The sequence below is a fragment of the Triturus cristatus genome, chromosome 6 (genome assembly GCF_964204655.1).
Source record: "Triturus cristatus chromosome 6, aTriCri1.1, whole genome shotgun sequence".
Classification (NCBI taxonomy): domain Eukaryota; kingdom Metazoa; phylum Chordata; class Amphibia; order Caudata; family Salamandridae; genus Triturus; species Triturus cristatus.
Genome location: NC_140589.1, coordinates 1323403464 through 1323428855, shown reverse-complemented (window position 1 = coordinate 1323428855; position 25392 = coordinate 1323403464). Strand labels below are relative to the sequence as shown.

Sequence of the window (25392 nt, the reverse complement as noted above, 5' to 3'; positions counted from 1 at the left end):
AACTTTGACTAAAATACAAAAAACAATGGTCCTAGACCTATCTTTTCAAACAATATTCTTCTCTAAACAATTATCATTCAATTAGACTTTTGAACATGCTTAAAGTCAGTTCACAGTTACATAGATCCATAAATACTTCAAGTATTAAGATGTGCGACAACCATTAGATTTCAAAACAACATGGTTTCATTAATCGCAAACTTGGATCGACAGACAGTAGATATGTTACTGAAAAAAAAGGGGGTGCTCTATTGTGGAGAGAATAGAGGTAAGGAAGGGGAAGAATTCCCAAGTAAGGCCACAACACAACAAATGAATACAAATCAAGTTGGACTGATAATAAATATCAATCTAAAGTGGCCTGACCAGTGATGATGGATTATACAGTTACTATGTTCAGCATAATTCATAAGGCATAGTGAGATGTATCATCTTTTGCACTATGGGGAGGGAGGCCTATGGTCCAGGCCTGTTTGGTGTAGGCGTCAACGTTTCGACCCGACTAAGGTCACAGAGGGAAACTTGGTCCTCAGCCTGCGGGTCTTCTTCAGGACCGGGTTTACAGAGCAACCTAGTAGAGTGAAAGGAGGATGCAAGTCACTCAATTGCCCAATCAATTACAAGCCAATTAGGTGAGTGAACATGCTTGTCTACCAACTTGTTCACGAAGTTAAAGTATAAAGCTCCCGTTGCGGTCACCTGAGTAAGGGCGAGATAATGTGGCGGAAGTGCACATCAAAGGATGTTCTAGACTACAGGATGCAGTGAATGCTAATTAAGTAAAAGGGGTTAAAAAGGCTCACCTGCTAAGTAGTTGCGGTGCGATACCAGCATGGCTCTTCACGAGTCCATATTCAGTGAAGGAGAAGTAATCCTCATCTAAAACCAAACATGAGCATACGAGTGCTTATGTAGAGAAGGCCAAAAGCGTCATGTCATAAGGCCTCAATGGAGTTAATTGCACCGTATTTGAAGTGCAGTGTAGACCGAGTGAATCGGTATACTAGCGAATATATCAGCAACTATGATAAAAACAACAAAGAAGACAAACTGAATTGAGGTGGTGATGTCTAAAAGTCCAAACAACCTCAATCTAATGTATTAGCCCCTCTCCTATCACCCGTTTTACCTTGAAGCCACATGTGGTGTCCTTACTCGGACGCGTCGCCGTGGGAGTGAGCCGACCAAACGGGAATGTTTAGGGGGCTCCATAGCGCGAGGACATTCAAGTGTGCATCCTGGTTGTGTGTCATGTTAATGATGCGGCCTACGGTATGGCTGCTGTAAGTGAGGAAAGACTCTAACCACAGCGTATGGCTAAGGTTTTAGGTAGCTGTGATTGGCATATGTGATGTGTATCAGCCAACTCTAGTCCAAAAATGCCCAAGGGATTAAAACAAGGCGTGTGTTTTCGAACGGGAAACAGACTCGCTAAATGGAAAGCCAGGCCTCAACATACTGTCTCATTCGGTACAGAAAACATTCATATTCACGCATAAAACTACTAAAATGTTACACGTAAAACAAAATATATATGGACACATTGTGATCACAGACAAAGTCAATGAAAATGTACATTGATACACATGACAGATGGTATAACTATCCGGCTGAATTAGTACCTATAGAACAGAGTACATACGGCCACATGGTGGCCCCGGACAAGTTCAATAAACATTCATGCACATAACAGATTCAAAACCCATGTACATAGATATACATAACAGATAGCTTAGCTCTCCAGAGCGTGGTACATAAGTATGCAAGAGTGTGCATCCAATGCATTCAAGTTGATTACAATGAAGGCATATGTACAGGTTACTCTAAGGTAAGGATATTTGGACCACTCATGGCTGATAGCCAGACAAAGCGAGAAGTCACGATGTTCAAATGGGGGAAGTGTCGTGAGTGTGAATGCGATACCCAGAGGGACATAGTAAGGGCCAATATGATGGCAGGAGAAAGGTGTTGTTTTATTCCTTGTTAAGAAATGCCACCTGCCTACTGATTTCCTCATATTCATTGAGGCCCCTCGCTACTGTGTCGAAAAAGTGTATCCACCTGTACTGACGGATGTTTAGGATGTTGGAAAAATCTCCTCCCCTTGGGTTGGCCTTCAATTTTTCTATTACCCTCCATCTCAAACTTTCTGGTGTGTTTCCAAAGGCTCTGAAATGTTCTACAAGGGGTGCGCCCTGTACCTGGCAGTGTATGCGACTGCAGTGTTGCAGAATGCGGGTCTTAACCTTCTGTAAGGTCTACCCAATATACATGAAATCACAAGGGCATGTTATGGCATAGACCACTCAGGTGGAATTACAATTGGTGTGGTTTTGTAACGTGTGAATGTGGTTATTGTGGGTAAATTGGTTCAGCGCCCTGACCAAGGGACATGCCTTACATTGACCACATTTGTGGTGTCCTTTCACAGGAGGGATGTCCCATAATGTGGATTGTTGGGTCCTGGGTTCAGTGGGTAGCAATGACTTGACTACGTAATCCCTCACATTTTACCTTTCTTGAAGGCATGCATTGGAGCGGGTACACCTGACACCAAATGCCAATGGTGATTTATGATCTTCTTGATCATATTGCTTTTAGTACAAAAGGTGGTGATACACACAAGGCCCTCCTGTCCAAGGGGAGGAGATTTTTCCAACATACTAAACATCCGCCAGTGCAGGTGGATACACTTTTCCGACACAGAAGCGAGGAGCCTCAATGAATATGAGGAAATCAGTAGGCAGGTGGCATTTCTTAACAATGGATTAAACAACACCTTTCTCTTGCTATCATATAGGCCCTTACTATGTCCCTCTGGGTATCGCATTCACACTGATCGACACTTCCCCCATTTGAACATCGTGACTTCTCGCTTTGTCTGGCTATCAGCCATGAGTGGTCCAAATATCTTTACCTTAGAGTAACCTGTACATATGCCTTCATTGTAATCAACTTGAATGCATTGGAGGCACACTCTTGCATACTTATGTACCATGCTCTGGAGAGCTAAGCTATCTGTTATGTATATCTATGTACATGGGTATTGAATCTGTTATGTGCATCAATGTTTATTGAACATGTCCGGGACCACCATGTGGCCGTATGTACTCTGTTCTATAGGTACTAATTCAGCCGGATAGTTATACCATCTGCCATGTGTATCAATGTACATGTTCATTGACTTTGTCTGTGATCACAATGTGTCCGTATATATTTTGTTTTACGTGTAACATTTTAGTCGTTTTATGTGTGAATATGAATGTTTTCTGTAACGAATGAGACATGATGTTGAGGCCTACTTTTCCATTTAGCGAGTTTGTTTTCCGTTCGGAAACACACGCCTTGTTTTAATCCCTTAGGCGTTTTTGGACTAGAATTGGCTGATACACATCAGATATGCCAGACAATCACAGCTACCTAAAACCTTAGACTACGCTGTAGTTAGGATCTTTCCTCACTTACAGCAGCCATATCGCGGCCCACGTCATTAACGTGACACGCGACCGGGATGTACACTCGAACGTCCTCGTGCTATGGAGCCCTCTTAAACCTTCCGGTTTGGTCGGCTCACTCTCGCGGTGACGCATCTGAGTGAAGACACCACATGCGGCTTCAAGGCAAAACGGGTGATAGGAGAGGGGCTAATAATTAGATTGATGTTGTTTGGACTTTTAGACATCACCACCTCAATTTGGTTTGTCTTCTTTCTTGTTTTTATCGTAGTTGCTGATATATTCGCTATTATACTGATTCACTCGGTCTACGCTGCACTTCAAATATGGGTTGGTGCAATTAAGTCCATTGAGGCCTTATGACATGACGCTTTTGGCCTTCTCTACATAAGCACTCATATGCTCATGTTTGTTTTTAGATGAGGATTACTCTTCCTTCACTGAATATGGACTCGTGAAGAGCCATACTGGTATCGCACTGCAACTACTTAGCGGGTGAGCCTTTTTAACCCCTTTACCTAATTAGCATTCACTGCATCCTGTAGTCTAGAACATCCTTTGATGTGCACTTCCTCTATATTCTCCTGCCCTTACTTAGGTGACCGCACCGGGAGCTATATACTTTAACATCGTGAACAGGTTGGTAGACTAGCATGTTTACTCACCTAATTGGCTTGTAATTGATTGGGCAATTGAGTAACTTGCCTCCTCCTTTCACTCTACTAGGTTGCTCTGTAAACCCTGTCCTGAAGAAGACCCGCAGGCTGAGGCCCAAGTTTCCCTCTGTGCCCTTAGTAGGGTCGAAACATCGACGCCTACCCCAAACAGGTCTGGACAATAAGCCCCCCTCCCTATCATGCAAACGATGATACATCTCACTATGCCTTATGAATTATGCTGAACATAGTAACTGTATAATCCATCATCACTGGCCAGGTCACTTTAGATTGATATTTATTATCAGTCCAACTTGATTTGTATATATTTTTTGCCTTGTGACCTTACTTGGGAATTCTTCCCCTTCCTTACCTCTATTCTCTCCACATTAGAGCACCCCCTTTTTTTTCGCAAGTTCCCTTGGAGCAACCTCTTCTTCTTCTGCTTCCTTTTTAGTTACAATTCAGTAACAGATCTACTGTCTGTCGAACCAAATTTGTGATGAATAAATACATGCTGTTTTGAAATCTAATGGTTGTCGCACATTTGAATACTTGAAGTATTTATGGATCTATGTAACTGCAAACTGACTTTAAGCATGTTCAAAAGTGTAATTGAATGATAATTGTTTAGAGAAGAATATTGTTTGAAAAGATAGGTCTTGGACCATTGTTTTCTGCACTACTCGACACCCAGGTCCAAGGACTTTTGGTTGGGTTATCCCATTTATTATAATGGTTAAACTTTGGCTTAAGTCCTGTACTTTCTTCACATTTGTGTAAGGGTAAATTTCCGGAATCTGCAGAGGTCCACAAAATTCCTACCACTCAACGCTTACTTTCTTCTTCTAATAAAAACAGCATCCAGGACCAGCTGGTCGATTCTCATTCTAGAAGACAGAATTGGGGACAAAATATATTAAGGAATCTCCCAAAGGCCTCGAGACACCACCCTTGTGGAAAGTAAAGCAAAACCAGATATCTCTGACTGATTGCAACAACTCCAGCAAGGTATAAATGTAAACCTTTCCATGCTTAGTCAGGTATGTTGGTATGAATACATGTACTGTTGGGAACAGAATTCTGGAACACAAATTAAACATACAATGTACTAACTTTAATGCAAAACAGGTGTGTAAAAAATTAGGTTATTTGTTGAGTGGGGTGAGAACCTAATCGTTGTCAGGGTGAACCACTGATGTCACTCAATAAATCTATGCTTAACCTACTGGTGGCTTGGTACAAAAGCAGTCAGACTTACCCTAGAGGCAAAGTATTTATGCAGCACTTTTTAAAGTTTGAATAAAAGAACAAAGCACCAACTGTGAATATCTGGGCGTGTGAGACCGGGTTGAAGTCAAAAGTTAAGGCCGAATCCAGTAGAGGACAGGTCGGATACAGGAACTAGGTCGGACCCGGTCCCAGAGTTACCTTTGGGCTTAGAATAAATTTTAAGGAACTAAAGTCTTCAGTGGGACGAGGACAGGCTGAATCCAAGATTGGGGTCGACGGTGACAGGAAGCCAATGAATGAAGTCTCATTGAAGCTGTTGACTATGGTGGAAAAATTCAAGATTTCACACCAAGGAGGTTGTCATCGTCAATGAGGGGCTGCCCAACATTGAGCTCCTTGAAGATTTCTATTTTTGAACTTAGAAGATTTTTGAGAGCTCAGTTTTTCTCAGCAGGGCAAGGCTGCAGGCTGTATCCGAAGAGTGCTCCATGATGCCATGTACTGTTTTCATGAGTCCACCATGTCCAGGACCTTCTGCTGCAAGCAAGAAGGTAGCAGGAGCTGCGGTGAAGCTAATTCCACCGGTAAGGCACCCTCGGCGGTTTGGCTTGCAGATAGGCGCTAGACCCACACCTATTCTGGGAGCAGAAATTGGTAGAATAGTTCCTAAGTCTCATCTTTTAGGGTTAGGCAGTTAGGCAGGAGGAGTGCACTCTATCAACACTCCAAGGATCTAGGACTTGAAGGGCAACATTTGAGGGTTAGGATGTACTCCAGGAGAGACCAGAAGCAGGGTCCAGGGTAGGTTCAGTTGGAACTATTCAGCTGGGGAGTAGCAGGGAGAGGACCCAGGAAGCTAGTTGTGTCCCTGTACCTCAAACAGGAGGTCAGCCAACTGATCCTTGGAGTCAATTTTGGGGTTCTGGGTTCAAGGCAAGCAGGTCCAGTCTTCTTTCAGGTTCTTCAGACAGCAGGCCAGACCTTCTTCTGATCCACACAGGTCCAGGAGTGTTCTGAGATGGGTCTGGAGCTGCCATTCTTATACCCAGTGCTGGGGTGTGGTTGGGACAAGCCCTTTGTCTACCCCATAATTCAGTTATGGCCAGTTCCCCTTTTTTTCTGGAGTTGGCACCAGCCCTTCTATAGAAACAAAGGGCAGGCAGGTCAGGTGTGAGTTGCATCTGCCAGTAACACTGTAGGCACTCTTTGAAGTCAGGAAGGGACTGATCAAATTCCCCACGCAACTCTTTTGAAGCTCAGCCAGGGTCTGGGTACAGTGCCCAGGACATCCTGCTCAGGGGAGGAACACCATTCACCGCTACTAAGTCCCTTTATCCTTTGTCTGTGAGCAATTGACAAAACACTCCAGGTGAGCCATTCATCGGTCTTGTGACACTGGACATTGACAGAAAGGCACATTTGACTTAAGCAGAAAAATGACAACTTTCTAGAAGTGTTTCTAAAATTTTAATATAAGACCCAACTTTACTATTAAGTTGGATTTTAAATTATCTTTCAAATTAGTCCTTAAATCAGGGTTCTAGCTATTCCCAAGAAGAATATAAGGTGTTGCAATGTAGCCCAGTATTTTTTTATGTGGGAGAGCCAGCCATGCCACAGTGAAAAACGAGTTTGGATGTTTAAAACTTTAAATATGCATGTCCAACTCTTTAAATACAATGCACCCTGCCCTGTGGGCTTTTCGGGCTTACCTTAGGGGTGATTTTTATAAGTATTAAAAAGGATGGTTTAGACCCGGCAAAAGGTTTATTTTGCCATGTCGAAATGTTAGTTTAAAGCTGCACACATATGCTGCAAGGGCAAGCCTGAGACATGTTTTCCAGTGCTCCTTTTAGTGGGTGGCACAATGGGTGCAACAGCCCACATGTAGCATTCAAGGCAGTGGTCTTAAAACTTCTTAATGCTGCGCCCCACCATGGGGAATAAAAATCATCAATTTTTTGCAATTATTCTATTAAACTGGCTATGTTTAAATATGTATAGACCTATTTAAACATTGCAATTACATGATTGCCAAACATACCATTCTGGTCAGGCAGGGCTTTCTAGTGTGAAAAGTATCCACAGTGTGATATTAGAAATGCGGGTGGGTGTTTTGAAGAATATTTGGAGTCCCTTCCCTTTTGACACCTTCTCCCAGCCAGAATATAAATGACAAAAGTTGTAACTGATGGCCCATTACAGAGCAGCTTACTGTCGTTCATTTTGTTCCTACTGAAAACAAAGGACTGTTATCAGCATAATGTTTCTTTTGGCCAGAGCCTGGCACCCCCCTGGGATAACTTGAGGCCCCCCCAGTTTGAAGACCCCTGATTTTAGGGACAGGCCTTAGGTACATTTAGTACCATATGCTAGTGACTTATAGGTACATTAAATGTGCTAATGAGGTGTATGCCAATATTACTGTGTTTAAAAGGGAGAGCACAAGCACTTTACCACTGGTTAGTAGGAGTACAGTGCGGAGAGTCCTACGGCTAACAAAAATGGGTTCAGTTGAAGACAGCAAACATCTAGGGTAATACCATGTAAAAGATCGTCACTTTCAACATGGTCATATACTTCAAGAATACAGACCACTCTGCAAAGGAGCTCAGATGGACAAAAATTGAAAGAATTGAGCAGAGGAGCTACACAACCAAGCAGACGAGTCCAGCACAGTTAAGAGCGGTGGTCCGGGCGCGGGGTGGGAGGTGGGAAGTCGACAGATGATGGGATAGTTAAAATAAATAAATAAAACCACTTTCATTGCGCTCGCCGCATCAAGCACAAGGTAAGTGGTTTTATTTTTTTACATTTATTCCGTCGTCTGTCAACTTCCCACCGCTCTTACCTGTGCCAGCCCCGCCTGAACCAAAGACAAAAGCTACTGTATAAAGATTAGAGTTAGAATTTGTTTTTTTTTTTAATGGCCACTGATGAAGTGAGGCTTAATAATGAGGTGAAGTGGTCTTCTTTATCACAATAATATACTAACAGTAGGCCCTTCCCAAATAAACTCATGCTTCCAGGCTCAGTTACTGTGGGATGCAAACAGATTGTCTCACACACAATACTCCAAATATTGTTTTTCCAAAGATTTATTTGCTTTAAGGTTCACAGCATCTCCAGAAACCTGTGGCGATAACAAATAAGAGACTACCTTCACATAGGCTATAAATATGTACATCTAATAGCATGATGATCTCCAATCATTTTTAACCTATTTGTGTAGAAAAACTTCATATGAGCTGTTTTAAAATGTCATACCACCTCAAACTAAGTCTGCAAAGCGTTCCTGCTCGCAGTGCACTTGGAAGAACTAGAATGCTGAAAGGCTGGCATTTTGACATAAAATAGCACATAAAATCATCTAATAATAAGGCAAACAAAATGCCATGCCTTCCTGTTTTCTGTGTGATAGTCTAATGAAACTGATACCATGCATGAATAGTTTTAATTTCTAGGCAGGGTGTGAGTTGACGCTTAAATGCACCACGTCATATAACTATAGAGAATGGGAAACTGAGGTGGGACATTGTAGACAAGTACCTGCAGCAACCAAAACCCATGTGTTCCATGGACCCTGAAGTGGCAAAATCAAAGCTCTTTCCCTATAGTTCTTCAGCATGGCTTGGTAGAATGCTCATTACATCACCAACAAAATCAGCAACTTAATTCTGCCTTCAAGGCAGCCGCAGCATTTCTCCCCAGGACTATGTCCATTTGCTTCATGGTATGTTTCTTTCTTCTTGTCCTATTTTCTTAAGAGTATCTTTTGCTGTGATTACATTGCTTTAGTGATTGACAAAGAAAAGAGTCCTTTCTGGGAGGTATGGAATGAGAATTTCTTATACAATTTTATTTTGCGTAGACCTACTTTAGTAATGTACTTATTTCACACTTAATACTCAATCATTTGCTAAAAAAATGTATTTTGCTGCAGATACCTTTATCAAATTAAATATATAAAATGGTGTGATTTTAATAAAACTTTCAAGGTGTTTTCTTTCTCTTTTTTTCTCTCCTTTCAAATCAACTAAAGTATTAATGTTAAAAAATGCCTACCTCTTTAAGCAGCCTGAATGAGGGGAATCTGGCTTTGTTGTCTTTTTTTGTTTTCTTGTCACACAGTCCTAAAGAACATGGTGTCCAACGTGGACAAGCACTCAGGATTTCTGAAGTCAGATCTGAAAAAAGCATTCAAGATTAATGAATGATGGTGTAGATCAGAACCTGTACTAATGAGTGCTGAGTGGTTGGGGAAATTAAACATGCATTTAGAATTAATGAGTGGTAGTGCAAAGCAGCAGATGCACTAAGGATTAATTAGTGATGAAGCAAATGCGAACACACATAGATGTGGTAATTTCATGTAAAGGCTAGCATTATGCATATATATCTTTTATTGCCAGCTTCTTGCTGCACTTTAAAGCAAACATCACAAACATCAAAAATGCCAGAACTAGAATGTTCCTAAGCCTATGTTACTCCCATCACAGCAGCCACCTTTCTCTTTTATTTGCTGCTCCTTGACAGATTAGTATTGTGTGATTCTAAGTGTATGTGATATCTGATTTAGTTTAAGTTTTAATGATTTTTAATACTTTAGATTATTACTGTGTGTTATTTTGTTAGTTTTTACTATTAAGTGTGTGTTTGTTTGGAGATTTAAGTAGATTTACATGTAATTAGTAATTGTTTGAACTGACCCAATTTATGTTTTTTTTTAGCGTATCAGCAGTAGGTGGATAGATATATAGGCTTTAGGAACTTAAAGTATAATAGGTATAGTAATATGTGAATTTAACCACGGGGGCACGAGCGGCTGTTTTGGTCTCATGGTCCGCTGCGGTAATGATTTTTGAGCACCGACCTGTGCTTGCGCAATCTTTTTTTCTTTGCTTGCGCGAGCGGGGATCATGCGTTGTCTCCTAGAGGTGCCTTGGAAACAGGATTGACCCTCGTAGGCGCCTGTAATGGCGAGCATGATGATGTCACGCGTGCGCACGTGATGACGTTGCGTGGGAGCCATTTTGAAAAAGTTAAGTCTCTGCATTGGATTCAATTGGATTGAAGATAACAATGGCCATTTTGGAAAAGGATGTGATGATCTTTATCCAAGTCCAACTTTCAAAACAGCTGTTTCTTAACATTTTGACAGTCGGCAGTTTAGGAAGGACAGCGGTAGTGCGTGAAGTTGAAAAGAAAGAAAAAAAGAGTAAAGGCGAATCTATTGATTTTAGCAGAATCAACTTTTATATAGTAGGATAAAATTGTTTAATATATAACTTTTATCACTGGACATTGAAACGAAAAACATTAGAGATGAGTGAAGAGGGTGACTCTTCAGAATTCTTTTTTGAGGAAGGTGGTGCAGGAAGACCTCAGTAAAGGAGGTTTTTGAGAGTGTTTTAAAGAGGAAAAGAAAGGCTGTAGAGTTTTCAGACAATGAATTTTGGTCAGAAGATGATGGAAGTAAGGACAGAAGATTTTGAAAAAGGAGAAGGAAGACTGAATATGTTGAGGCTTGTATCAGATTTCTGACTAAAGAGAAAAGTGTGCCAAGCACCACAAAGGATGAAGGTGTCCAATGCGACATGAGAGATGGTGTCCTTAGCGGCACAAAGGAGACTAAAGAAGTTCATGGAGACAAAATAAATCAGGAATTTGGAGAAAATGATGATGAGTTCATTTTAGATGATTACTTTGATGATGGTTGGGACATGGATTTGGGCAAAGAAGAGAAAGGATAAAGAGATCATTGAAGATCCTCAAGGAGAGGGTATGTTTAGTCCTGAGATGATAAGAAGTGCGGACTGGTGGCCACTTCCTCATGTGGCAGATTTGTTTAAGCTTTGAGTCAGAGACCATTAGAGAAGGAGGCCAGGAAGGTTATGAGGGTGAAGTGCTCTCGACCTGTTGTGGATAACAAAGCTTGTGTAACACGAGACTTGGATCCTGATTTGATCAGTTTCTTGTTTAAGATGGGTCATGATCCAAGGAAAGGGTTAGAGAGGACACCAAAACAGATTCAAGATTGTTTGCTGCATGTGTTGGGGCCATTAGTCAGAATCTTGGACATGGCTGAGGAAGCAAAGATGAAGTCTGTGCAGGTAGATAATGAGTTGCTGCGTGAATGGTCATAAAAGGCAGTTTGTTTCCTTGGAAATGCAAATGCAGCAATTATTGCTGAGAGACACAAGGCCATCCTGATGAGGAGAAGTCCTAAATTGGGGGATTATGCCCGAAAAAAAAACTTCGGAGGACCCTAAGGGTTATTTATTTGGTGAAGGGTGTAGGGAAGTACGTGTCCAGTTTAGACAAGGCTCAATCCTCTCTGAGAAGAGTGTTTGACAGAAGTGTTTTTGATCAGGCCCCGGCAAGGGGATGTTTCCCTGGCCGATCTTCCACAAAGTCCCAATCCCAATACCAGGGACGTGGTGCATTCAGCGGTTTTCAGTCCACACTGGGTATGTATCACCAGAGGAGAAGAAATAGCAGGACACGCCAGTCGAGAGGAAGAGCACAGTTTGCTCAAGGATTTCAGGGTAAGTAGGAAGACTCCTTTTGGTTCTTCCCCAAAAAAGGTAGGGCGAAAATTGAGGTGGTTTGCGAACAATTGGAAGATTTTAACAAAAGATCTGTGGGTTCTTCTCGCAGTTCAAGTGTATGTTTTAGAATTCGGAAAGGATCCAAGGCAGATAGGGGAGCCAATGTAGTTAGTCTTTCAAGAGAAACAACAGAATTTAGTAGTAGAAGAGGTGCAGGAAATGTTACGAAAAGGAGCTATAGAGAGAGTGTGCAAGGAAGATCTGGGTTTTGTGAGTACAATCTTTTTGGTCAGACAGAAGGACAAGGGTTGAAGGCCTGTAAAAAATTTGAGAGAGTTGAAAAGTTTTTTGTTTACAGATATTTCAAGATGGAGGGGATCCATCTATTGAGGGATATTTTGCATGAGAACGATTGGTTGGTAAAATTCGATCTGAAGGATTCGTATTTTACAATTCCGATAGCGGGGAAGAGTCTCAGGTTTCTACAGTTCAGGTGGTTAGGGGTTCTTTATCAGTTTGCATGCCTTCCATTCGGGTTGGCATTGGTACCTTGGTGTTTTACGAAGGTTTTGAGACCGGTGGCGAAATTTCCCAGGGAGAGAGGTGATCATGGTGTTCGCAGGAGACTTCAGAGCATATAAATGGTTTGGAAATGAAGGCAGGTCTTTTTGCTCTGCAGAGTTTTGGAATAAAGTTGAGGTGTGTCAATGTTTTGTTGAAGATGAGCAATGTCTCAGCGGTTTGGTATATAAACCACTTAGGAGGCAGTAGGTCGAGGAATTTGACTCTGATTATGAAGCAGATTTGGGATTATTGTCTAGAACAAAAGATTGGGTTGCAAGCAGAATATTCCAGATTGGAATTCCAGATATCTGAGATATTACCGCGATTGGAAGCTAAATGTACCATTTTTTCAGAGGAAATGTCAGGTTTGAGGATTTCTGGAGTTGGATCTGTTTGCATCAAGGCAAGCATTCCAGTTGAGCTGGTATTACAGTTGGAGACCGGAACCTCTAGCAGAGGAGGTGGATGCTTTTCAGCAGGATTGGAGGTAGTTGCAAGAGTGTGTAATTCCGCAATTTGCAGTGATTCAGAGAGTATTGTAGATCGTGAGGAGGCAGAGATGCCAAGTAATTCTTGTGACGCCTTTTTGGGTGGGACAGGCTTGGTTTCCAGGGCTATTGGAATTGGAAATAGAGGAACTCTTTTAAATTCCAGAGGCAAAGGATGTTCTTTTAGGGCCGGAAGGGATGTTACATTCTTTATTCGTGGAGGTAGCTTTGAGCCTAATTGTTTGGAAGATTTCAGGGGAAGGGTGCAAATTGCAGGACTTTCGCAACAGGCTCAAGAGTTACTCAGGGAGTCTTGGGCACCAGGGACAAGGAAGAGATATGTTGGCGCTTGGAAAAAGTGGGTGTGTTGGTGCATGGAAAGGGTTTGGATCCAGTGGAAGCATCTACCATAGAACTTTGACTTTTTTCAATCAACTTTGTTTGAAAAAGGTTTACGTTACAGAATTATAAATTGTTACAGGTCTGCGGTTGCAGTGGTTCATGGTTTGGTTGGAGGATGTACTATAGGTAGAGATCCTCTGGTTTGTTGAGTGATGAAAGGTATTAAGTTGCAGAGTCCTCCTAAGCCTTGATACAGTTGTATGTGGGATGTAAGTTTACATCCTCCTTTATTTGAAGGATGACCAATGAATAGGTTTTTAAGTTTGAAACAGTTGTCAGGGAAGATGGCAACTTTGTTGTGTTTGATATCTTTCATTAGGGTTTCGGATGTAAGAGCGTTGGAGGTTGGAAATAGATTTTATAATCCAGATGGGGTAATTTTCCGATCACTAGGAGAACAAAGACTATGTCTCCTTCTATATTTTACCCAAAGTTTGATGACCATCCTAAATTGTGTGTTGTGAGATGTATGAGAGAATATGAGAGTAGAATGGATGAGTACAGATGGGATGGAGATAATCAGTTGTTGATTTCTTATGTAAAAGCTTTCAGGCAAGTAATTTCGGCAACTTTTGCATGTTGGGCGAGGTCTTGCATGTTTGAAGTCGGTATTGATCTGGAAAGGTATGGAGCACATTCAGTGAGAGGTGCTATGGCAAGTAAGGTGTTAACGTCTGGTGGATGGTTAGAGGAGATTTTGCAGGCAGCTGACTGGTCAAATACTGATGTATATGGGAGGTATTACTTGAAGCCTATGGAACATGAATTGTGGGTGGTTTTAACACAGCTTTGAACATGCATAATGCTTGCCGCAGGTCTTGACATGAAATGTAGATTCTTTAAATAGGTGAAGAGAGAATCTGGATTTTATTAAACACACGGAAGCTGCATTATCCCTCCCTCCCTCCCAGGTGAGTATTTGGGGGAGAGAGTAATAAGTAGGAATTTTGTGATCTGGAGAGAATGTGATTTGCAGAATATGATGTTATAAGAATATTTTATATTCTTTTCATTTGTTGTTTTATTATAGACACCCAATAGAAAAGGAGGAAAAGAAGAGGAGAATAATTTGTTCATTTGTGAATTTTTTTTTGGAGTTATGGGACCGGAGCAGCTTAAAAGAGGAAAATGGCTGCTGAGATGGGAGTTATATAGGGTTATGGACATTCTAGTTGTGGAATCTTTGATGTTTGCTTTAAAGTGCTGCTAGGAGCTGGCAATAAAAGATATATATGCATAATGCTAGCCTCCGTGTCTTTAATGAAATCCAGATTCTCTCTTCACCTACTTGGAGAATCTACAATCTTGCATATTGTGGACATCTTGACACAATGGTGCTCACCTCTCATGTAATGCATGCACTGGCATAATTCTTATTTTATGTTGTGGGGATCCCTAACATGATGTCTCCCAGCCCTAGTATACTGCTTGCATTGGCATAATATTGGAAATTCTTGGTATTTTATGACCAAAGCCTCATCCTCTGGTTTGACATAGGTGGGTTTGCATTTATATGTTTATGAGTTATCCCATTTATCTAGCCATGCCACTGAAACACTTTTTTAACCATTCACTCATCCATTCACATACCCATTGATCCATCTATTGAAATGCCTGCTAATTATCGATGCTCGGACTCATTCATCTATCCTTGCACTCATCCATGCATTAACTCATTCTCCATTCACCACCTGTCCCATGCACAAACTCGAACTTTTTTTAGTAGTGGATTCTAAAATGAGCCTTCTACCTCATAACATTCTAGAGCATACTTTTCACTTTAGTGGTGTGGGATGGGCAAGGTTATTTTGCCGCAAGTCTTTGAATTTTTCAGTGTGAATGAATTCTGTTAAATCTCTGCTATTCATGACCTTAGCAATGCACATTCACAAAAGCAAAAGATCTGGCTTCTTACTGAAACTTCCTCATCCTTCTTTTGTGATCTTAGGCACTAATCATGCACGTTCTCTGTCACTCAGCCTTGTACGCGTACATCCATTCATCCACTCATTGGCTCATTCTTGCATTCACTCACTTGCCCATCCACAATACCATACTCACAAACTCACTAACCAGTGAAGTGCCGCATTAATTTATATTCCTGACCTACTGGCTTATTCGCACAGTTTACTTGCTGTACTTGAAGGATTCTAGTCTGGTTTCCGACCAGTAGCTTATTTGCACTTCTAGTGCTATTTACTCCCTGACAACTGCTTCTTCTGTAGCTCAGTATGAAACCCTAATATTAGCATATTTAATTCCAAATTATGCCAGCTTTAAAACCGAAAACATTATATACATTTTAACCATCGTCTTTTGTTTATTGTCAGTATTTTTCAATTTGATTGTATTTCCTCAACATTTTGTTAAAATACTGAGAAACCCTGGGTATTTGTTAGTGGAGGAACGTGAATTCTCAGGACCAATATTCTTTATTTTACTGTAGAAGGTGAATGTACACGAACTCCATCCGGAGCATTGGAGAGAAATGGAAGAGGAATTCATATAACCCCAAATGGAATTATATATGAAGGAACCTGGAGAGATGACCGGGTAATGCATATGACTGGTTTTGAAATCTGTTCAGAATAGAAGAAAGTATCTTTTTTTTATTTACTTGCTACCACCCAGTGGCCATCTCAAAGCACTTGTGTAATACAAGCAAATTCTGCAGTTAACAATCATATAAACAAAATGTATATTATCTGTATATGAAACTGTACCTCTTGTGTGGTTCACCCATTTGTTTAGGCTGTATTTGCTAGCATATTGTGACTCCGGATACTGCAAGAATGCCAGACACCTCCGAATGCATGTTCTTTGATCCATAAACATGGTGACAAATTGGCTAAAGTCAATTGACTTCTGGCTTTTAGGTAAGCCTGCAGTACAGGAGAGCAGAAATTGTACCAATGGCATAAAAGTAAAATGTCACTTGTGGGTGACAGTTTCACTTGCATTATTCAGTTGAGTAACTAAAACATGGCATCTGGGGTGCGCCTGCAACCCTTACTGGCTACAGGCAGAGCTGTATCAGATTCAGGTTTAAAATAAACCCTTTTAATAGATCTATAAAATCCTACTCAACCATAGTAAGTCAGCGTAAGCATGCCTTGGAGGCCAAATGGCCTAGGAGCATAATGTGTAGAGGCTAGACATGTAAACTTGAGACTGGATATATCTGTAATAAAGGGACTCAAAAGTGATATTTAATGCATAGGATGAAGCAGCGTTTCTGTTTTGATAAGGGTTGCTCTAAGTAAAAACTCATATTTTCATAAAGTGGCTTAGGCAAAGACTAGAAAATCCATCTTCGATGCAATCTGCTATTTATTAAAAATCAAATTAACTGGTGAACTTGGATTTTTGGTATATATTTCCCAAATTTGTATCAAAGTTGTCTATCTCTGCTCGAGCTTGAATGGCCACCGAACTGAATAAGCCAGGCTTTTCTCCTTTGCAGTAACTGTAATTAAATTCCCCAGCACTAAGAGAAAGTGTGACTGGCTCCTATCAGAGACCTTCTGGAGCACATTTGCCATTCTAAGGCTCCTCTCGACAGAAGGAAGTTAAGTACAAGAACATCCGGAAGAGAATACTTTACACCAAAGAGCCATACAAAGGACAGGAAGGAACTCTAATTGTACCATGTTTATACCAAAATAGGACAGTGGTCTGTTCCTCAGTTTATTTCTGCCCCTCCAGTAGGTGTCCTGAGTAGGTTTTTCCACTTTTTGGAAGACAGAGGTACCTCATTTTATTGGGGCATCCTTTTTGCAGACTAGACAAGCTAAGACAGCTCAGTTGACTGTTTTTGATCCTTGAAAACAACAACAATGTGACTTTCTTGAATTGTTTTGCAGTAAAGGTAGAGTACATTCTGTAAAAGCAGGATGAGCCGACTTTAGAGATCCTTAGGATAGGCTTTTCACCCATCACCAGTGTCAAGCCAATCACTACTAATTGAAAAGGCTCCCACTTCAGAGACTTGGGTGCACAACTGGACTTGGAAGCAGCTCAGAAAAAGGAGATTTCTGCTGCGGTCTAAGAGAGGATTGATATGTTGAATATTTCTAACCCTTGACCCAAGGCACTGGCAGTGCTTCACAAAGATCAGACCAGCTCTTCTTCTGCTGTGCAAAGCCTAAGAAGCGGATCTTTGCATTAGAATCAGCAGACCACCTGCGACTCGTACTTGGTTGGGTTCTGGTTAGCGAGTGGTTCCACATACATCCCACTTCTTGCTGTACCGTCGCATCCTAGAAGCTGACCTTAGAAGTCTGCAAGCGTTTAGAGTGCAGCTGTCCAATGAGCTTCCCTCTGGGAAATGTAGGAGCAAAAAAGAAACAGGAGGGATTTTCTTGCATTTTGTTTGGCACAACATCAAGGTAGAAATTGAGTGCTTCTGCCACAGATGTCCATTGTACTAGGGGAGCAGAATGTCTGGGGTGGCAGTGCAAATAAACACATTCATACTTCTATTGCGAACAGTAGGAGTAGGGGTGCCAGGTTAACAGGGTCTGAAGAGTCTCAGCCCTCTAGAAATATTTTGACCCCTGGAAGAGTGCTTTTCCCTGCTTTGCACACACTCAAAGGCTGCTGCAGGGGGGAGTCCAGCTGCCCAGACCCCCGGTTACTGCAGACGAGCACGCCCTCCCACACGTCTGCAAGAAAGGAAGCACCTTTCATTGAGAAGCAGTGGCGTGATTTACTTTGCTGAAGCCAAGAGGAGGAGGGAGGGGTGAGGTATTCAAGCTGTAGCGTTCATCATATATGTTTTGTCACTGTCTTATGCCGGTATAGGAATGCTTAGTTCACACAAGTGCTCTGCAAGCTAAGTTAAGGTTACCATTTGAGCTATAAATGTGGATATCCTTCTGCTATTATTTCAATGCTATTCTGGAACAACTTAAATTATTATATGCACGTTTTCATACAAAATGGAACACGCTTCAGAGTGGTCTTATTCCATGTGGACCACCTGTAGCCAATTGAGGCTTGTACGCAAATAGCACTTTGCATGCTGAGATGTCTGAGCCAGTTCTTACAATGATAAAAACAAACTACATGTCCCAGAATGCAATATGCTTTAGGAACATTAGCCAGGATGGGTTCACATGGCATGGTGTTACTTGGCAAAAATTGGTGTTCATGACTAACCCAAAAGAGTATACGAATAGGTTAGTGGTAAACCTAGTTTCCTCGAGAGATAATAATTTAGTTATCTAATTGACACTAAACAGGCTGAATATGTAATTAATAGTGATTCAGATAAGTGCAGAGGATTTGCAGGTGGACAATTTTGACTCCTTTGATTAAACCAATCTGTTATCGCTTAAATAGGACTTTCGTTTTTCTTGTTGTAGTCTATCAGTCTATGTATTATTTATAAAGTCCAGCATATGCCAAAGCGTCTTGAATTGTAAAGGAAAAGAGTACTAAACAAAGTACCAAAGTATTGTATACCTTCCTAATAAAATTAATTTTCAAAGGTTTTTTAAAGGATAGAGTAATAGGTAAATACCTATTTCTAAAGGGAGTTAATTCCAGTCTTTTTCAGCACAGTAGGAAAAAGGATGCCGCCAAAAGAAACGGTGGTAATACGAGGAGTGCAAAGTACAAACTTGCCAGAGACACGAAGATGTAGGGAAGAGGCATATGGATAAAACGTTCTAGCTAGGATAATAGTAGATTTGTGGTGCACTGTCCTGTGGTGTGGTGTAGTGGTTTGTATTTGTGCCTGACATCATTCTGAATGTAGTCACATGCTGTATTTTACAAATGTGAACCTACAGTGGCTTTTCAGTTCTATATAACTGGCTGTGACACCAATTCTGGCTATGTCACTTCTTGCAATGTCACCAGTCATGACTCAGGCCCCAATGGGTAAATTTAAGAACTGTTCTTGGTTTTCACCGCCGCATTCCCTTCCTAATTCCCTTCCCCGCTCTCCAACGTGTGCAGCACATCACTAGAGCACTGCTAGCGCTACTGCAGAACTCACCCAGATCACAATCATAGTCACTGAAATGTACTGCTCCACACTGATTCCAGCTTAGCTCCATATTGAATGATTGGTGTCATCAGTGGACCTGCTCTTCCCCCATAGAAGGTGGATTTGCTAACACTACTAACTGAAACATGATGTCATACCTTTGTCATGCCCCTGGGTTGCCCCTTTCTGGATACTAGGGCTTTCACTGCATGTACTGGCCCCACTGTCTTCATTGGCTTTCCTTACAGAGAGGTCACAATTAGGCCACACCAGACATGATTGTGGAGTCTCCCCTCAGGTCAATTGGTGTCATTTGGTGTGCACTGAAGGGACTGGCTCTAAGACTGGGATCCTACGTAAGGCTGGTTGAGACGTCCCTGCAGCTTGCACTACTGATTGTCTCTGTGGCGCCTGTGGAAATAATTCACTATGTTTTGGACCTGAAGTCTACCCCGTTCGGCGCAATCTTACCTGTAAAGTCCATGCTGGCCATGCTATTGGGAGGTCCTCTAGGTGACTCCAGATGGGCTGAATTATAAGTCTTCTGATACCAGGCTTTACTCTTGCTAAACACTATAGACTGTGAGATTTGCTGTGGATGACCTTTACTGTTGGCCCTCAAAGGGTCAGCTACATCTGAGCCACCTACTTCAGCATCCATTACCTTACTCCTTAAGCTTGTGTAACTATCAGTAGGGGATACCAGAAGCAGGACAAGCCCTCCTTTGATCTGAAGTGCTCTGAAAAAATTGCCAATATTGAGCCACAGTCCCAGATAGATTCTGCATACTCAGATCATCCGGCAGAGGATAAGGCATAGGTCAAACAACTACTGCTAAACATGTAAAAAAGCCTGACTTGTTTGGAAAGATTAACTCTGTTCAGCTTCAAATGGAGCACATGTGGGAGCGTTTAGATCAGCAATCTGCCCTCAATTACAATACTCAACGGTGCATCGCTGATATCAAAGATTACCCATCCACTAAAAACAAAAACATTCTTGCTTAAGGAGAAGGTGCTGGAGTAAACCAAAGCCGGAATGAGGATTTGGAAGCTTATTCAAAGCGAAATAGAGTGTATCTTAGGAGTGCCAGAGTCAATAGACACTGGGGAGAGAAAGACATTAAACAAAATTCTGCTAATGGATTTATTTGATAGCTCAACTCTCTCACCATTGTTTATTTTGGAACAGTACACTGTTCTCTGGTGCCAAGACCTTCACCTGGCACATCTGCACGGCCAATAAAATTTAGCACCCAAGCAGCACAATCTGGCAAACAAAGGCTCTACTATCTGCATCTTCTTAGACTTTACTCTAGCTATGCAAGATGCCAGACGAGCGCTCACAACAGTAAAAAAAAAAGCTCCAACTGGCCAATATCTCCTTGGCAATAATCTGTCCTGGTCCACTGAAAGATCCCATTACAGGGGAAGCCACATATCTCCTCTGACCCCACGCAGACAGCTATCTTCCTGGAAAAGCATTCAGGGAGTTCCCTAGCATGTCAACTTGATTGAGTTGATTGGGGCTTTTTATGTCTCAGTGAGCCTGCGTCCTATTTCTGCAACAATGCTATCATCTGAATATACTATGTTCTATACTACCCAATGATATGCTACTTTTGTGCCCTATTTAACAGAATCCTTACAGACTATAGATTTTTCTGTGTTCTCTCATTTGCTGACTTGTTTAATTGATAACGCGTGATATGTGGACTGTGCCTCTCATAGAACCCTATCACCGTCTATGACACCAAATGCAAGACTGAGGCTATAGCAGGCTCAACAGACTGTTATGTGTTCCATTCGGCTATGGGACCTGGTTCTCTGTTGTTTGCCATGGTTACGGTGCCTAGGTTGTAGAAATGCAAATGCCCTAAACTGAATTTTAGAGCGATCTATGTTATTCTCTTTGCTACACCTTACAACACCACTGCAAATACGGAATCCAATACTGCATTGCCTGCTATTTTTCCCCAGCCACTTTTCCTGGTTGGTAGGGACATTATTCTTGGCCTTGATTCCCTGATGTGCATAGCATCCTCTGTTTGTTTTTCTTTTTGCAAATGCACCCTCAGTCTTCTAAAGGGATACACAGATTTGGTTCAGTGCTAGAGGGGTATTCTCAGTGGGAAGGTATGCACTAGTAAGATAATAATTCTGTATTTGTTTCAATTAATTAAAATTGTTACAAAATGTTGCAACATGTAAAATACTGATAAAACCAAATTCATCACCCATTACATGCAGTAAGATACAATTCTGCCAGCAGAACGCACAGAGTCTCTGAAGTGCAGAGTGCTGATGAAAAAGCAGTCTGTGCATTTAAGTTGTCAGACGGCTGGCAAAGAGCAAAGTGATGCTAAAGTGCAAACATGTCACACGGGGGAAGAAGATGGCCGCACACTAACGCTGCCCTGGCTCCCTACTTCCCATCCCCCATAAATCAGACACTTATCCTATGGCATGATGACAAAAATCTGAGCCTGGGTTGGGACAGAAGCATTGAGGAATCGAGGCTGCCGAAAAAGAACCGCTCAGCCGAGGCGAACAGAGTCCGCTGCGACTAGCGGCCTGAGTGAGCCGTCAGTGTTTGCCCCAGTGAGGCTGCTCCGTCCCTGGCCTGACCACAGGTACATTTCGCGGGTGACGGTCGGGACAGGCTCTTCGCCCCCCACTGTATCACGGCCAATCGAAGAAGCCCAGTGTCCCAAAACCGACAACGGAGCAGTGTAACGCTCTCTGTCGAGTCCAGCCTGCCAACGACTCTGCCCGTAAGAGAGAGCGGAAAAGAGAGGAGGGTGCAGAGGAATACTCAGTACCCAAGTAAGGACAAGCCCTGCGGGCCAGGGAGGAGAAAGTGCTGGGGGCCGGTAGTGGATGAGGGCAGGCCACACCTGAATCTTCGCGACACATCGGTGGAAATCTGGGCAAGGCGCGCTTGTGGGCAACCGGTGAGATGGCGGCTTCGTGCAGCCTACATACAACCTTTAAAAACCCGGGCATAAGAATAAGAAACTGAGTACAGAGACACAGAATCAACACCCCACTACAGTAACTGTTGCCCTAAGGTATAAGCGCGCTGGCGACAACCACAGAGGTGTGAAAGCACGGCAGGGGAAAAATGACAGGCGGCGAGGGAATTTCTCCTTAGGCAGGCGGCTGTGATTACCATAAGGCTCCACATCCAGGGGCGTAGGAGACACTAAAATTCTGGGGGGGACAGGGACAACCATGTGCACTTTCCAGTGACCCTATACAAATCACCGCCCGTTAAACAAATACAATTGCATACTTTCGAAGTGAAATATTGAGAAAAGCAGGCATGTAGTCACAGTTTGCATGTATGCTTTATTGTTATTTACATTCATATAGTAATGAGACCAAATGTTTAAAAAAAACATATATATGAATCTTGCATCTTAATGCACAAAGCAAACAAAGGCCGCTGACTTAGGGTGGGGGCGTCGTGTTTGCAAGTGCATTATTGTGAGACCGGCCTCGTGGCGTGGGCCCTCCCGACCAGCAAGCCACCCTGCAACCGCACCGATCCCCGATGTCACAGACTTCCGGCCACCATGGCCCAACATCCCGATGGCCGGCCAGACCCCAACACGAATGCCCGGCCGAGGGAGAGAGAACCCCCCCCCCCAAGCCAGACCGGGAGGCGCCGTCCCTGTCACACCTCTGGTCTCTTCCCCAAGGAAGGTTTCGATCGGCCACCAGGCCCCCGGTGAGCGGGCGCCTCGCCTGCTGGGTGTCTGGAGTCCCTCCCGGACCCACCTGAACAGATCAAAGGGCCGAGCGACAGGAAGTCCCGACACACCGCCCCCAGGCACCAAGACCCCTCTCGGCGAGGACTCCGGACTCCAAAGAGGAGGGGGAGTATAACAAGGGGTGCTGAAGGGACGGGAGGCAGAGAAGACCTGGACTGACGAGAGCCTGCTGACCTGGTCGCGGCTCGATCGCTCCCCAAACCGAAGAACGCTACCCGAACTCTGAACCATCTGAGCCCTGCTGACGCTGTCGCGGCTCCCCGCACTCTGAACCATCTGAGCCCTGCTGACGCTGTCGCGGCTCCCCGAACTCTGAACCATCTGAGCCCTGCGGACGCTGTCGCGGCTCCCCGAACTCTGAACCATCTGAGCCCTGCTGACGCTGTCGCGGCTCCCCCAACTTTGAACCATCTGAGCCCTGCTGACGCCGTCGCGGCTCCCCGAACTCTGAACCATCTGAGCCCTGCTGACACTGTCGCGGCTCCCCGAACTCCGAACCACCTGTGCCTGCTGAGTGACTCGCGGCACTCTCCTCCAAGGGAATCGGCAGAGATTGCCGAGAGAAGCAACATCCACCCAGCTCGAGGATTGAGAGCTGTGCGCAGGATACTCCGCCGAGACACTGACTCAAAGACTGTCCCGCTACCCCCATACACCCATCACGAGATCGCCGCTGATTGTGGCACTGTTTCCATACCTGCATTTCGGATCATAAAGATCCCTTACGTCTACGATAAAGTATACTGTCTTACGAAGAACTACTGTGTGGTGTCCCTCTGTCAGAGAGTGCAAGCACAGTGTGTGCGATCCTAGGTACGAGACCCTTCCAGGAAGGGCCTCCCCGCCCTTGCTCGGCCTAACTCTGGGAGAGGTGGGTCAACGGGTGGTCAGGAACGTATTCCGAAGCCCCCCCGGAAAACGCCTTCCAACAATTATGGTTTGAAAAGTACCTGCTGCTGCATTCCTGGTCTCCAGCAATTTTCAGGCAACAATAAAAATGTGAAGATAACTTTGGTGATTAATGTTCTTTTTTTGAGAGAGAGCGAAGGCTTGTCTAGTGAAAGTTTTAATTCAAAAGGTCAGTGAGTTACTGCTTTTGTCTGAGATATTCTTTTGGTATTTGAAGTTTATAAGTTAAAATCCTAACATTGAACAGTGAGCTATTAACCGTCATCAAAGAGCTGCATAAAAATTTCAATGAATAGATTAGAACGTTATGATTTTTCCCCAGTCTTTCCCTATCCTAATGTTGGAAAATGGGTTCATTAGGATAGAAATCAATTCTGATTATTGAAGAGAACCCCCCAACCATGGTGTTATGTTTTACATTCTGAGTTTGTGTTTCTCTAGTGTTGCAAAGCCGCCCTGGGCACTCTCCAACTTTTTGCTGACTGGTACCGGTGGTACCTGACTGACTGACCCTGGCCTCTGCCTAAACAGCCAGTGCTATTCTGAAAGAGGCACTTAAAAATACAGTGAAAACACCTACATACACTAGGGTGCACTATGGGTTAGGGTACTCCTATGATTGGCATGACCTCTCCTATAAGGCCCTAGTACATAATAGGGCAGGGGGATTAGAACTACTTTTAAGTCCCTAGAATATAATAAGGCATGGCAGTTTAGAGGCCAGCAGCCCTTTCTGCGCTTGCATGTGTGCACTGCTGAAGCCTGAGGTCAGTTTAAAAGTAGCCCTGTGTTATAGGGCTGCTTTTAAAATGCAAATTGTGCCCGAACTCGACTTTTGGGTTTGGGGAACTTACAAATTGATCAACTACAATGTTGGGGCAAAATTAAGTGGAAAAATGTTTTCCACTTAACTATGGCTGTATCATATTTGCCACATAATACATCATCTGCTGCATAATCTAACGATTTCCTCCAAAACAATTTTGTAGCTCAAACGGATCCCAAATTACTAAAAGAAATGTGACTTGTGTTGCTGTGAAGTTTAGGGCCCTTTGCAAAGGTTAGTAAAGAAAACAATTCCTAAGAAAACAATTGGTCCCAGACACTCCTAATGACACTCAAGTTAATACCTGTAGGAGAGTGTAGTATGCAATCAATTCATACAACCGAAAATGTATAATGTAAAGGCACATTCAACAGGGAAATCTCATAGATAAGAGGCCAACCAAAGTCAATTAAATTGCAAACATCAATTTATTTCCCGCTGAATCATATTCATAAAATGCAAACTTAGGGGCTGACTACGATGGCAGGTGGACTTCAGTACCACCGCCATCGAATCGGGGAATGGGACCGCTGGCCT

The 25392-nt window shown here is 42.9% G+C and overlaps 1 protein-coding gene across 2 annotated transcripts in view; it reads left to right on the top strand.

Annotated features, from left to right (window-relative positions):
• Positions 1-25392, top strand: part of MORN2 (MORN repeat containing 2) — a 241183-nt gene that overhangs the window by 97366 nt on the left and 118425 nt on the right. For both annotated transcript variants that reach the window (XM_085612314.1, XM_085612313.1), the window contains exon 3: positions 15796-15902. In XM_085612314.1, the coding sequence (XP_085468440.1) occupies positions 15796-15902 (107 nt within the window). The remainder of the gene's footprint in view (positions 1-15795; positions 15903-25392) is intronic.